The 16,560-nt window shown below is 29.7% G+C and overlaps 1 protein-coding gene across 1 annotated transcript in view; it reads left to right on the top strand.

Moving 5' to 3' along the window:
* Positions 1-1,314: 1,314 nt before the first annotated feature.
* Positions 1,315-16,560, top strand: part of LOC105205882 — a 26,319-nt gene continuing 11,073 nt past the window's right edge. Inside the window, exons 1-2 of the mRNA XM_026141112.2 lie at positions 1,315-1,549; positions 13,982-14,097. Coding sequence (XP_025996897.1) covers positions 1,379-1,549; positions 13,982-14,097 — 287 coding nt within the window. The 5' untranslated portion in view covers positions 1,315-1,378. The remainder of the gene's footprint in view (positions 1,550-13,981; positions 14,098-16,560) is intronic.

The raw sequence follows: 16,560 nt of genomic DNA, 5'->3' as shown, positions 1-16,560 counted from the left end.
AGTCTTATATGATATTTTTGCGATATGTATGATACTATTGCGAGAAATTAAATAAATAACACAACATTAAGCGAAACGCTTTACAGGTTATATTTAGATCTTAATATTGATATATTTATTATGTGATTTTATATACCTTTTCGAGTTTACAAAACTGCGCGCCTAATAAATTTTCAGTCAAAAACACAGTTCTAAATTGAAGAAAAATTAGTAATATTACGATATTAAATGGAAAATGAATTTGATAATAACTGATGCTAACAAGTATCTAAAAGTGAAAACTTTTTTTGCCCTTTAAAAAAACTGTAAAGAATTTGTAAAAATTAACATTTCAAGAAGCAAACCTGGGACTTCCCGACTTTTCGAGGCAGGTGTCTTTTTCGCACTAAATTTATTACAGTTTTTACATTTGCTAATCGAATAAATTTAATGCAGCTTCTACAGCTGTTTCTTTGTTCGGCTGACTAAATAAAAAGTTGTTTTTAAATCAGCTTATGATTGGCATTGAAAAATGGATCTTATACGATAAGGTTTAACGCAAACAAACTTGGAACTCAGCAGATAAATGTGCAAAATCCTTGTCAAAAGCCAATTTATATTTCTGAGAAGGTGTTTTGTTTTATTGAATTGCAAAGGAGTAATTTATTTTGAGCTGCTCTCTGTTGGCTAAATGATTAATTTTAACAAGTTAATAATTATATAATTTAAAGATGGCTAAGAGAACCGGCCAATTCTAGTCAAACGTTAAGGACCAATATGAAAGTCGTTTACTATGACAACGCGAAATCATACACTGCAAAGCAGATCTTGCATAAATTAAAGGAACCAAAATGAGATATCACATCTATTTTTCTAATATCGCATCATAGAATTATCACTCGATTGTCGATCATTGCAAAATAATTTAAATAGAAAAAAAGTTCATATTTTTTGAAAGCCGTCAAAAATCCAATTTCTTTTTCTCTCAACGCAAAACCGAGATTATTATGATAATCCTAAGTATGCTATTAGAATATTCGGAAAAAATTACAGGAGATGGTGACAATTACACCATTAATAAAAAAATTTTACATACTTAATTAATTCTGAAGTTTTAATAATAGATCGGTTCAAGTTTTGAATAATAAATTTGCAAATTTTTGTATTCACCCAATATATTTATATATAATGTAAAAAATAAAGTTTAACGAAGCCTTTAATCCATTTACTTTGTATGATTCGTTGAAACTGATAAGATAATTTATGAGTAATTATTAATTCCTTATTACATGCGAGTGACTTATCAGGCAATCTGCACAAGTATATAAAGTAAATTAAAGCGAACATTCACATAGTTGGCTTCAAAATTTGGTTTCTTGTACACAATTAAAAATATAAAATGGCATTTACAAAGTTATTGCTATTGACGCTAGTGACCGCCATTAATATGCAGGAAATTTACGGGCACGGAATGATGATGGATCCTGTAAATAGAAGTAGTGCGTGGAGAAAAGGCTTTCCTGTAGAACCTAATTATACCGATAATCAACACTCCTGCGGCGGATATGGTGTATGTATATAGAACTATGAAATCGATTATAAAACTTTGTAAAAATTTATTGACGTTAATCGATATTTTTTAAAATTAGATATTAATTGTTCGCTTTTTAAACTGTATTAAAAATATATCAATATAGAGAATTTTAAGTTAATTAAACAACAAAAAGTACGTATTTTTTGTTTTTTTTCTGATTTTTATTCTTGTAATATTAAGATGTATATTTGTCAAATTTCAACGTTCAAATCACAACGATTTTTTGAAACATGGAACTTTTAAAAGACAATGGGTAAAATAGGCTGACTTTGGCTTTGGGAGTACCGTATAAAAATAATAGTTGCTGCTGAATCTGATTCTGATTTTTAAAAAATTTTAATTTGTTAAGAAAGTATTAAAATCAACATATAAAACTAGTAAATATATAACAGTTAATAAATATATAAAAAGTTACTGAGGTCCGTATGTTAATAAAAGTGTAAAATTACAATAAAATGAACAACAAAGGAAAAAAATAGTAAATGTGGCACTCATTTACATTTTATTTAATAACTTTATTAATAATCAATGTTATGTATAATCAATATTATATACTGAAACTCGTACGATTTATCAAAATGTCGTTTAATAAATTCGTTTAATATTCTCGAAGTTATGAAATATTTATTACTTAAGACGTAATTTATAAAAATATGCCGATACTGCATAATGGATGGAAGAGAAAACAGGATAGAAATAGAGACACCTAAAAAATAAAAGAGGATGTTTAAAAAGTCCAATTTAGGACCCCGCTGGCAAATCTTAATAAATTATAAAATGTTGTTTTGGACTCACATAAAATAATGAAAACAGTTTCATTCTTGAAAGACAGTTTCCCAGAAGCATGGGGAAAGTAGATTTTTTTAGTGTTATTTCGTGTTTTCTTTTGCAAGTTCCATTTTCATATGTAGACTAGAATTTATCATGAATCAAATGTATTGCAAGTTTCTCATAATAATTGGCACTTAAAAGTCATTGATCACGTTATTAAAAATGATTATAGAAATTATAGAAATAGGGGATCTAAGAGGGCGGCCTTACAGCAAACGAATCTTATCAAAATTAATTTGGACATGCACTTTAAGATATGGTGATTACAAATCCGTTAATTAAATGTTAAAATCAATGGCGAATTCGAAATAGTCAATCCAAAATGTTTGTACTGTACTAAAGTCATATATTTAATATATTTTATACAAAAAGAATGAATGCGCTATCTTTCGAGATCTTCTATTGTGCACTGGTAAAATAAAATTAAGGAAAAATTTTAATTTAAATAAGACTATCAATACTTGATAGTCTTAGTCAAATCCAGAGACAACGGATAGGACGATAGTCGTAATTAGTTTCATTATTTTTTTTATATTCTTTTCTTTTTGCAATTTATGTATATCTTTTATACTTGAAATTTTTTTATTTTATAATTTGTGATGCATCTAGTTAAACTTATCTAATAACAGAGATAATAGGGTTAGTCGTAATGCTTACTGCAGTAGCCATAATTCTACCTTTCCTTCTATTAAATTAAAATTGACAGATATGTGAATAATACAATTAATAAATAAAAAATGACTTATTCAATCAAAATTGATTTTAGTGTTTTGAAATATTTATTTTGTAAATCTTAAAATTTTCATTAATAGAATACTATAATACACTCGTCAACAAAAAATAAGGAACACTTTCTAGACACCAAAAATTAGGCTATTTACAAATAACTACAGTTTGGCGAAAAATCGCAGATAAAAAATAAAAAAAGCATTTTGAAGCTTGAAGTTTCAACTTTAACGATGAATCGACAGATTTTTAAAGTTCTTTTAACTTCCTTGTCTTATGCAGTAAAAAGCACACCTTGTTTTGTTCACTAAAATTTCGTATCTTTGACACTTTGTAGTTTGACAAAAGAATTTTTTCAAACAATTCAAACAAAGTTTCATAAACTACAATATTGTGCCTACAGAATGCTTTTTTTTATTTTTGTACGATTTTTTTGACCGAATTACGCAACTTTGAAGCTAAATCTGCATTTTTTACAAATGATATCCGTACTCCGTGAAAAATCATCGTAGACAAAAAATTAAAAAAGGATTTTAAAGTTTCAGCTTTAACATGCTGTCACTGCTTTTCAAAAATTTTCTCAATTTCTCAGTGCTATTCCCCAAAACGATACACTGCTTTTTCTTTAAAATTACGTATTTTTTACAGCCTGTAGCTCAGTAAAAAAATTTTTTTTCGACAAATGCAATGCAAGTGCCATAAAGTGTGATATTTTCTCAACAAAATACTTTTTTTTTAATTTTCTTACGATTTTTTTTGACCGAGTTACAAAACTTCAAAGAAACACATTTTTTACAGTGCATTTTTCCGAAAACTGACGCTTATCACCGACATTAGCACTACCCAATGTGCACCACGTGGAGATTGCCAGTCGGATTTTTGCACATCGTGTATGTGCGTGTGCCTGTGTATGCGGTTGCGTGCGCGCGTGTATGTGTGTGTCACAGCGGAGATAAGGACCCCGCAGTTCGTCACTTCTGCAGTATTTAATATTTGCACGGAAATTACATATTACTACTTGCAAGTGTTTATCCTACACTCACTTACACACAAACACACACGCGCACACACACACACACACACACACACACACACACACGCACGCACGCACGCACGCACGCACGCACACACGCGCGCGCACACACACACACACACACACACACACACACACACACACACACATACACAGAGCAGAGAGCGTTTGGAATCATTAAATACTGCAGAAGTGACGAACTGCGAGGTCCTTATGTCCTCTGCTGTGTCCCACGCACATGCACACGCACTTGCACATTCATGCGCACGCACGTGCACACGCAGCGCACGCGTGCGCGCACACAAACACACACACACACACATACACACATGATGTGCAAAAATCCGACCATCAACCTCCATGTGGTGCACATTAGGTAAGGTACCCGAGCCAAATAAAGCCCACCTAACTTATTTTATTTTTTATAAATTCTATTTACAAAGATATTAAAATAAACTGAATGAGAATAAAATGTTTATTCCAATCACTCGCTAAAATAAAATTATCTTCTATATAAAACATTTTTAAGTAAACAAAAAAGAAATGTTTTTAAACTCTGACATTGGGCCTTATTAAATTCTTGTGTTTTTAATAAGGCCCAAATTAAAAATAAATTGAAAATAACAAAGGAATTAAATATTATTTTCCAACTCACTGTTAAAATGATTATTAATCACAAATACGAAATCCTTTAAGATCTATTATACTAGTAAAACATCACAATTATTTTTAGTTTTGTCTATAATTAATATTTTAACTATAAGAAATTCTGGCTATTTTAGTGCAATTTTAGCTTATGGAAAGTTAGTATCATTGAAAATCGTTATTCTCTGTTACAAGCCACATACATAATAAACAAATGACAATGGTTATAATAATTAAGGTACAAGTGGGCCTTATTTCTTAATACATTATTTATAAAAAAGTATATTTATTCCAAAAATTGATACATGTTTGTTTTTTCCTATAGTTAGAAAGTTGAATAACATTATAATATATTGTAATAAACCATAAAATAATGTATACTTATTAAATTTACAACACATTTTTATAAAAACGACTGATTTACCCACTTTGTTACAAGCTTTCTTTGCACTGAATAAACGTGTTGCCATCGGTATTAATTTCCTATTCAGTCTTTATCTATTTCCTATGACATATTTTTTAAGCATATATTTCAAACATAAAGCGGGTTTTTAAATGGTAAATTTAAAAGTGGGCCTTATTTAATACTGGGCCTTATTCGGCTCAAGTACCTTAATGCTAATGTCGGTGGTAAACATCAGTTTTTGGAAAAATGTATTATAAAAACTGTGTTTCTTCGAAATCTTGTAATTCGTCAAAAAAAATCGACGGAAAATTAAAAAAAACATTTTGTAGAGAAAATGTCATATTTTATGGCATTTGCATTGCATTTGTCAAAAAAAAATTTTTTTATTGAGCTACCGGTTGTCAAAAATTTGTAATTTATAAAAAAAACAGTGTATCTTTTTTGGGACATAGCACTGAGAAATTGAGAAAATTTTTGAAAACCATTGATAGCATGTTAAAGCTGAAATTTCGTACTTTAAGATGCTTTTTTAATTTTTGTCTACAATGATTTTTCACGGAGTACGGATTATTTGTAAAAAATGCAGGTTTAGCTTCAAAGTTGCGTAACTCGGTCAAATAAAATCGTAGAAAAATTTTAAAAAAAGCATTTTGAAGGTAAAATATTGTAGTTTATGAAACTTTATTTGAATTGTTTGAAAAAAATTCGTTTATTGAACTGCAAAGTGACAAAAATACAAAATTTTAAGGAACAAAATAAGGTGTGCTTCTTTACTGCATAAGACAAGGAAATTAAAAGAACTTTGAAAATCTGTTGATACAGCTTTAAAGTTGAAACTTCAAGCTTCAAAAGCTGCTTTTTTCATTTTCTATCTGCGATGATTTTTCGCCGAACTGTAGTCATTTGAAAATAGCTTAATTTTTGGTGTCTGGAAAGTGTTTTCTATTTTTTGTTGACGAGTGTATAATTTAAAATACTTTAGGAAAAAATTCTTGAAGAATATAATAAACAGTTATGCTCTCAAGTGGCGTAGTCAAGATTTATTGTAAACTGAACATTTGAAATAATTTCCATGAATTATGTCTTCATTTTTAGGTATTAATAATTTCTTTATTCTTTTCAAACAGAACGTATAAACTATTAGACATAGAAAAATTATCATGTTTAATTAGCAAAAAACATAAATTAATACGTTTCTAAAATTCAATAAAAATAACTTACGGTATTAGATATTTAATAGTTTCATATGCTGATCTTACCCAATAAACACTTATGGGTATAAATGTGATATAATATACGTATCAATGGTATATAAATGGTATAGGTGTAAATAATAAACGTTTTTTATACCATATAATAATATACGTTAAAGAATGGTAATAGATATACAATTTTTAAACGTTTTTAATTGGTATAAATTTAATAAAAAACGAATTTTATATCGTATAATATTATACGTTTAAAAGTTGTAATAAATGTACATTTTTTATCTGTTTTTAATTAATATAGGTATAAGTAATAAGCAATTCTTATACCATATAATATTATACGTTTAAAAATTGTAATAAATTTACGTTGTTTTAACGTTTCCTGCTGGTATAAGTATAATAATAAACGAATCTTATAACGTGTATCAATACACGTTTAAAAATTGTAATAAATTTACGTTGTTTGAACGTTTTTTGTTGGTATAAGTATAATAATAAATGAATTTTATAACGTATATCAGCATACGTTTAAAAATTGTAATAAGTTTACGTTGTTTTAACGTTTCCTGTTGGTATAAGTATAATAATAAACGAATCTTATAACGTGTATCAACATACGTTTAAAAATTGTAATAAATTTACGTTGTTTGAACGTTTTTCGTTGGTATGAGTATAATAATAAATGAATCTTATAACGTATATTAGTATACGTTTAAAAATTATAATCAGTTTACGTTGTTTTAACGTTTCCTGTTAGTATAAGTATAATCTCTTACAAAAATAATTTTGCAATTGATATTGTTTATAACAACTATAATAATTAAGAAAGCATCATATATGTTTCTTTAGTAATTTTTTCCGTTGAATCGATTAGCGCAGTTTTTCATTACAATCAATTTTTAATAATTTGTCTATAACAATTAATTTGCAAAATTGACTTTTGCAACGTGTTCTTTACATTAATAATGTTTTTTCAGACTCAGGTCCTATATCTGATTGTTTTTTGGCTACTTTTGTCAGTCTGGCCATAAGCAGGAACGGTTTTAATTATTTATATAGTTTATTTTTTTTGCATAAAATATGAATGGTTTAAGAAAGAGTCATATATATTTCTTTACTAATTTTTCCCGTAGAATCGATTGGCGCAATTAGTTTTCCTCTACAGTAAATTTTTAATAATTTATTTATAACAATTAGTTGCAAAATTGATTTCTGTAACTTGTTTTTTACGTCAATAATTCTTTATGCTCCAGTACTACTTCCAATTCTTATTTTTTTTTTTACTATCTTTATTGGTTTGATTATGGACAGAAACAGTTTTAATTATTTACAAAGTTTATTATAAAAATATTTAAATTTAAATAATCAAAGGCCTAGTGAGTGTTCGCACGGTACTCAACACGCAAGTTTCTTCCCGTTCAAATCTTTTAAATATAACTTCAACAAATATAACTTCAAATATAACTTTTTATTAACGATATTTCAAGTGTACAATTAGCTCAGTGTTAGGGTATTAAGTTACCGTTCCGAGATCTTAGGTTCGAATCCCGCCAATGCGTTTTCAAAGTTATTAAAATAATGCGTAACAGTATTTAGTGATTAAAAAATCTTATATGCAAAACAGTGACTACAGATTAAGCTATAAGAATAATAAGATCTGTTAAAAAACTAAAACAGAAAAAATATATATTTTTTTTAAATTAAAAAATAAGTGTATTATTATACGTGTATTATAAGTGTATTATACATTTATCTCATGCGTTTCTTATACCGTATAATACGTATAGTTATAATGATTATTATATCTATATATATTATATATTATAAACGTATTTATAAATATGTTTATAATACATTTACATATATACATTTTTTTTACGTATATATAAATACGTTAAAAAATGGGATGGGTTGCGGACATGTCCACGGATTATATACGTTTATCTCATACGTTTTTATACCGTAAAATACGTATGGTTATAATGGTTATTATACATATCTTATACTGATCTGTGTTTATTGGGTAGTACCTTCAAAACAAATTAAAATACACTAGGCAACAAAATTACCACAACACTCATTTATACCAAAATTTTGCACAACTTCAAATAATCATAATTTTGTTAAAAATTATTGTACTTAAAAGATTTTTCTTTTATTTTAAAACTTAAAGTCTTTACTTTAAAGTGCATATGGTTCATTTTAAATTTCTGCTTTTCTCCTTCCGCTGTTTCTTTAAAAATAAGGACGTATTTTGTTTCCAAAAATTTTCATAGTTTGATGCACTTCACAGAATGAATTTTTTAATTATCCTACGGGGTAGGATAAATTTCTTTTTTTGCAAATGTCACAACAACCATCGTGAAATTTGGAGTTTTCTCTGCAAATTGAAGAAAAAATCAAGTTTGTACAATTTTTTTCGAAAAGTCAGGATGTATCAAAGTTATATATGCATTTTTGTCAGTTACCGTCAACATTACCTGGATTTTGATTTGTCTCATTGATGATAAGGCAATCTTCTCTAGCCGATGTTTTTCATCTTCGACCTTATCCTCTTCTTCGACAAAATCCGCCTGTTTCTTGATAACGAGCCTAAACTCGAGAGATAGAGGCTCGATGAACACCTATTCTTCTTGCAACATAACTTTGATTCAATCCTTCCAAAAGAGCAATGATTTGCGCACATTGAATTTTGTTTAAACTAAGCATTGTTACGACTTTATCGTTTACTTTTTGAGTGATACAGTAAAAAATAAGTTTACGCTTATATAGGGTTTTGGTGTTTACAGTTTTTATAGGAATCAATGTAAATCGTTACATTTCACAGCGTTTATCTGAATCATGCAAAAACTGTAAAAACCAAAACTTTATATAAGTGTAAACTTATTCTTTACTATATCACTCAAGAAGTAAACGATAAAGTCTAGTAACAATGTCTAGTTTGAACAAAATTCAATGTATGCAAATCATTGCTCTTTTGGAAGGATTAAATCATAGTTATGTTGCAAAGAGAATAGGTATTCATCAATCCTCTATATCTCGAGTTTAGGCTCGTTATCAAGAAACAGAATTTCGTCGAAGAAGAGGACAAGGTCGAAGACGAATAACGTTAGTTAGAGAAGATTGCCTCATCATCAATGAGACAAATCGAAATCCGGGTAATGCTGGCGGTAACTGACAAAAATGCATACATAACTTTGATACATTCTAACTCTTCAAAAAAAATTGTACAAATCTGATTTTTTTTTAATTTGTAGGAAAAACTCCAAATTTTACAGTGGTTATCGTGACATTTGCAAAAAAAGTTTATCCTACTCCGTGGAATGCGTCAAACTATGCAAATGTTTGAAAACAGAACACATCCTTACTTTTAAAGAAACAGCGGAAGAAAAAAAGCAGAAATTCAAAATTGACTAAATAAAAGTAGAGACTTTAAGCTTTAAAATGAAAAAAAATCTTTCAAGTACGATAATTTTGAATAAAGTTATGATTATTTAAAGTTGTGTAAAATTTTGGTATAAATGAGTATTGCGATAATTTTGTTGCCTAGTATATTTTAAAGATCAGAATCAGATTCAGCATAAAAATTACAAAAAATATCGTTTCTATTTGCTGTTTCAGAGGCCAAAATCGGCTCATTTTACCTATCAAGAGATACGTTAGTGACTCAGGCGCAAATAAACGCACAAAATCGCCCCATGTTCTTTATGTCAACGAATTACAAAACACTTGATTATTGGATTTCAATAACAATTGAACCAATGTAGATCGGAGTAGATTAAATTTAAATTAATAAAAGTATTTTCATTTTTTCTTTACGTACCGTACTGAGATACCACAATGTATAGTTTAAAATTTAACTTTTTCATGTACGGTATGTCATCATTGCCCTCAGAAAATGTTATCCGTTTTACATTTTTGACGCCAGATGATATTCACTTATTAAGACACTCGCTTACTTAATGTTTTGCTAACATTGTAAGTGAGTTATTCGCCAGATTATAGTAATAGTTCATTGATTTCATGATAGACAGCTGGTATTCGCGATATGATCGCTACGCAAGAAATAAATACATATCAAGTTTTACGTGTATTGCGGGGAAATATAAACATACTGTACGGATTAAATGAGTACGTTAGTTTACAAATGTTTGTTTTTCGATAACAGTGTTCCGCCAGAAAATGTGTCTTCTTGGAGTGTGTTCATTTAACGCTCGCAACTCTCTTAAAATTATATCCTCCTTAAATATATATTAAACCAGAATAAATAATGCTCGCGAACGGATGTTTTCTTCCTCAAATCATATTTTACACAAGAAACTTGAAAAACAAGTAATATTTCAGAAAGGGAAAATTGTAAATTTCCCTCAAAAATATGTTGTATATTATAGATAAGGGTTTAGAAAAACGTTGAAGTAAGTATATTGATGCGTTAAAAAGAGATTTGAAAACTACATTTTACTTTGCTTTGTGTTTTATTGATTAGATCAGAAACTTTTCAATCCTTTGTAATACTATATATATATATATATATATATATATATATATATATATATATATATATATATATATATTAATGTTATAGATAAAATATAAATTATTAAAATATATGTAATATTAAAATAAATCGTTCATAGTTTAAAAAAAAATTACCATAAAAATAGTCTTTTTCTTAATTCTTTTCTTTTTAAGACGATAATGATTCTTATTGTTACAATAGAATGTAACATTTAAGCCTTATAATTCGAAAAGTACTTAACGAAAAGTAACTTACTTACGCTGTTTTGAAAAGCTCTTGACACCAGTTATTATATTCTGGAATCAAAAATAGAGTATCATATTTAAAAAAAATAAATTGACCTTGATCTGAGCTTGACGGCACCATCCAAGGTTAAACCAATGATACCTTCTTAGGTTTCTTTTCGCACCCTACAACTTTTGGAACATTTTCGCATATCTTTCATACTTTAGATATTTTGATACAAATAATAAAATAAAATATCTTGTACATATCCAAAATTTCTTAAAGAGTCCAAGCAAGTTAATAAAACACGATACCATGTTTATATTGTAGCAGAACGTAATATTTGTTGTATTGGACAGTTCTGATGATAATCCGTCAAACAAATAAAATGATACTGTTAGGAGGTTATAACTACTTTTGGCGGGAGTTTGAGATTCTAAATCTATATTTTCCTTAATGCTACTATATTCTCCTTAATGCATTAACTACAAAATTATATATGATTGATGATTGGACGCGGATATGATTGATGATTGGACTCAAAAACCACTTATAAAAATAGGCAAACTTCTTTGATCAATTTAACCGTTATTGAGATCCAATAATCTTCTAAAATTATTACGGATGTTTGCAAGTCGCTGGCTCGTAGAAAGACATGGTTTACGCGCAGTCTTGCACTACGCGTTTACTTGTCGAAAGATACTACCGTGTCTCATGAAAACGTACATTTTATGTTGAAGTAAAGTATTTCTAGAAATCTTTATTTTATATTCCCTTGTAAATATTTTGTACAAATAAACTTATATGAAAAGAAAAGAGAAAGAAGTAACATTAAGTAAGAATTAGTGAGAATGAAATATTATTGTCTATTGTCGGTTTTGAGGATGATTTTGTAAGAGACTTATTTTGTTATTATTGTAAAATTTGAAACAGTGCATGCTTAAAAAGTGCATTGCATCAATACTCGAATCTCTGGAAGTTTATTGTTGTCGCTTTTCCGTGGTGTTGATTGGTTGTCATTCAGGGCTCACTTCATGAATGGCTGTTATCGCGGAGATCGCATATTTTCACTATATTTTGGGTATTAATGCATATTTTGTGTATTGACAGGTTAATAGTGTAATGTTCAATTTGTAATTTGTATTGTAAGAAATTATATAAATATTAGAAGCTTTGTAGCGCGCGCTTGGTTTGTCTAGTATTATAAAAATGGCATTATCTTAAAATCAACATATTATATCTATAACATAGTAGAATTTGCTTTGGTAAAAGTCCATAAAAAGGGAGCAGCTTTTGACCTTAATATGTTATCAAGAAGAGGGTTCTGGACAACTTTCCTTATAAATTAATCGGCGCTCTTCTAGTTTTCGAGATAGAAAAAACATATATACATATACACACACACACACAAACACACAAACACACACACACACACACACACACACACACACACACACACATATATATATATATATATATATATATATATACACTGGGTGTCCCAGACCAATGTATAAAGATTATCACGATAAGGTAGAAGGGATCGAGATAAATGAAAAAGTCTAATACCATTTTACGATATTTGCAATAATTTTTGCGTAATAAAATATTAAGGTCAGCCAAATAAGAGCTCGGAGAGGCAAACGGTTGGTCGGCTGAGCCGTAAGACCGCCTGGTTTGACGCGGTGCGGTGCCAAGCTATCCTTTCCCTCGCCGCACGCACTTACCGTCGCCTACAATCGGGCCGCAGTGGGCGGTCCTACGGCTTAGACGAGCGACCGCTTATTTCTCCGCGCGCTCTTATTCGGCTGACCTTAATATTTTATTACTCAAAAATTATTGCAAATATCGCAAAATGGTATTAAACTTTTTCATTTATCTCGATCCCTTCTACCTCATCGTGATAATCTTTATACATTGGTCTGGGACACCCTGTATATATATATATATATATATATATATATATATATATATATATATATATATATATAGAAAGAGAGAGAGAGAACAGTTTACCTTAATTATTGCAAAAAATATTTACTTAAAAAATTGTGTCAAACAAAGAATAAAACTTGTAATAAGATCTATAAAAAAGATCATATACATATTTTACCTAACTTTACTACTTTAGTCGTTATATTAAAAAACTATTTTAAAATGAGTTTTTTTTTATTTTCATTAATAATTTATTTTCAGTAATAACTACACATATACTTACACTCATGCCCACGCCCACGCCCACGTCCATGCACACCCGCACGCGCGCGCGCGCGTGTGTATGTGTGAGTATATGTATAGTTTTTACTGAATGTATAGTTTTACTGAAAATAAATTAATCTAATGAAAATAAAAAAACTGATTTTAAAATAGTTTTTCCATTATAATAAATAAAGTATTGAAATTAGATAAAATATGTATAGAACCTTATTTGTAGAGTTTTTTGTAAGCTTCATTTTTTTGTTTGACTCATTTTCTTGTAAAATAAATATTTTCTGAAATAATTAAGAAAAACTATTTTTTATTTTTGTTTCCTCTAAGAATATCTCCAAAACTGTACGAGAGCGCCGATTAATTTATAAGGAAAAGTTGTCCAGGACCTTCTCCTTGATAACATATATCAAGGTCAATGTCGTCAGAGGTTATTCTCCTTTTATGAACTTTTATCTTTGCTTTCATAAACTACAATATATTACTACGTTAATAAAAATATACTTTCTCATTTGAAAAATTGTTGATCTCTAAGTAATTGAGTTAGGATACAAGAAATATATTTATATCACAATTACAATTTTAATGAAACAAACTTTCTTATCAGATTCAACATGGAAAAAACGGTGGTAAGTGTGGAGAATGCGGTGACGATTATTCTTTACCTCGACCACGACCAAACGAAAATGGTGGCATCTATGGATCAGGAGTCATTGTACAAAAGTAAATAAATTCTATATTAAAACTGTTCTAAATATAAATTGAATTATAATTGAAATACTTTTAAACAGCACAGAATATTCTATCAATATTTAAAAAAAACAAATGTCTTTAATTTCAAAATATTATAATTGAACATTGTATGGATATACATAGAACATTCTATTCAAACATTTGGATCCTTGATAGGCCATTTCAAATTCAACAATATTAACTATGATTGTGTTGTAACAACCTGTTTTTCTTTTATGAAATCGCGCTCGGGCGTAGGTCGTCGAGATTCTACTAGAGCATGATCCGGATTCATGAAAATTAGACTCGTGTGTTAGGTGAAAAATAAATAGAACCTTTATTCTAAGAGTTTTACAAAGTTACGTGTGTAACGATAGACACGACGAATGACACAGGAAACATTGAAGTAGGTACTAAGCTCGATGGTTACAATAATATTTGCGGAGTATAATGCGGAACTCAACGTACAAGAGAATTGACGGTACCGGTAAATTTACGTCGTCGGCGGTGTAATTTACCTGTGATGGTCGGCATGCAGTATTGGCACGGTCGTGTTGCCGAATGGTGTTACAAGATTAATGCCTTGATCGACGCGCATATTTCTTAATTTACGGCTTCGAGATCTTCGCAACAGACGCGTGTGCTTCCCAGCGTTTTCGGGTGCGGATTGTCGTCGCAGCCTATTATTCGGCGTGCTGCTATTCTTAGGCATAACAGGCGGTCTGTTTTATCTAGCTAGGTTTCACGAAACTCGGTCGCGCGCCGGAACGCGATAGCGGGGCGTGAGGGACTCATAGCTGTGATCCCTTTAAACTGTTGAATTCTTGTTTGGTCTTATTGTTGGTATTGTAGTCTTATTAGCTATTTTAATCGTCTTGCATATCCGCTTAGCAACGATCACGCCACGAGCTTTCTTTGCGTACGTACAGTGCGTTGCATTGATGCCTGGGGTACCGATTTTAAGGACCACGTTTCTTTCTTAGTTATTTTTACGTTCATGATCAAATGCTGCCGTCAACGATCACCGCAGCATTCAGTCATGAACATAAAAATAATCAAGAAAGAAACGTGGTCCCTAAAATCGGTACCCCAGGCATCAATGCAACGCACTGTACATTTGAATATGGATTATTGACGCAAAGCGCCTGCTCCTCGCCCGGCTGTTCGACCGAGCGTTTTCGGACGGTGGTCGATCTGCGGAGGTGAAAAGGCGGTTTGTTACTGTCAACAGAAAAACAAACAAAATTTGCAACTGATATAAAGTTTTTGTTAATATGGCTGGTTCGTGTCGTTAGTTTGTTATAGAATTTAAATGTATAAACAATTAGGATAAAGAAACTTACAACAGACGTTTTCTGTTGAACGCTGTTATAAGCAAGTGATATACATATATACATACACATATACAGGGTGTTCGATAATTAATGGTTAAACTGTCGCACAGAAGTAAAATGAATTAAATTGCAGAGTTGAGAAGTTCTGTACATTTTACAATTTTCGCAATAGTTAACTAGTTATTAATTTATAAAGATAACTGAATTTGTCCGGCCTACTGCCAAATGTAAGCACGTTATAAAGAAATATGCCCGTCCAGCGGTCATCGTTGCTAACAATAAGTGCACGAGAAAATATTTGGAGATATATTCTACGTATTATTTCAATATCGCTTATAAACAACTTTTGCGTCCCTAACAACCTCGATTATTGAACAGCCGCATTTTGCTGCGCGCTTAGATTTGACGGTAGGTCTGGCAAATTTGACTATCTTTATGAATTATTAACTCATTAACTATTTCAGGACTGAAATCATCAAAATGATACAGGACTTTTTGACTTATAAAGGAACGGTCACGGGTATCCGCCGATTTGATTCTCCTTGAAATATGTTGTTAAACACAAAAATCTAAGAGACTCTTATATTTTATATTGGCGGAATCTCATGTTTAGGGGATAAAACTCCCTTTTAAAGAAAAATTTTCTCTTTCAAAGCAAATATCGTGGAAAGTAGAAAAGACAAAAAAAATTTTTTTAACAAAAGTTGTACAGTTCAAAGAGTACTTTAAAGTTATAAAGTTATAAAATTTTTTTGTTTTGATTAACAAAAGACCTCCCAAAGTTTTCTTCAAATTTTTCAAATTTTTTCAGCCAAAGTAAAGCTTATTTTTTCTAAAATTAACTATATATAATAAAATTTGAAAAATTTGAAAAAACTTTCGTTGGTGGGGGTATTTTGTTAAACAAAACAAAACAAAATTTTTTTCTTTACAATTTTAAAGTACTCTATAAATTGTAAAACTTTTGTTAAAAAAAGTTTATCCTATCTTTTCTACTTTCGACAATATAATTCGCCGCGAAAGAGAATTACAGAATTTTTTTCCAAAGGAGTGCTTCACTCCCTAAACATAAGATTTCACCGATATAAAAAAATACGGGTCTCTCAGATTTTCGTGTTTA

The sequence above is a fragment of the Solenopsis invicta genome, chromosome 13, assembly GCF_016802725.1.
Source record: "Solenopsis invicta isolate M01_SB chromosome 13, UNIL_Sinv_3.0, whole genome shotgun sequence".
Lineage (NCBI taxonomy): Eukaryota > Metazoa > Arthropoda > Insecta > Hymenoptera > Formicidae > Solenopsis > Solenopsis invicta.
This window is presented reverse-complemented; position numbering and strand designations above follow the sequence as displayed.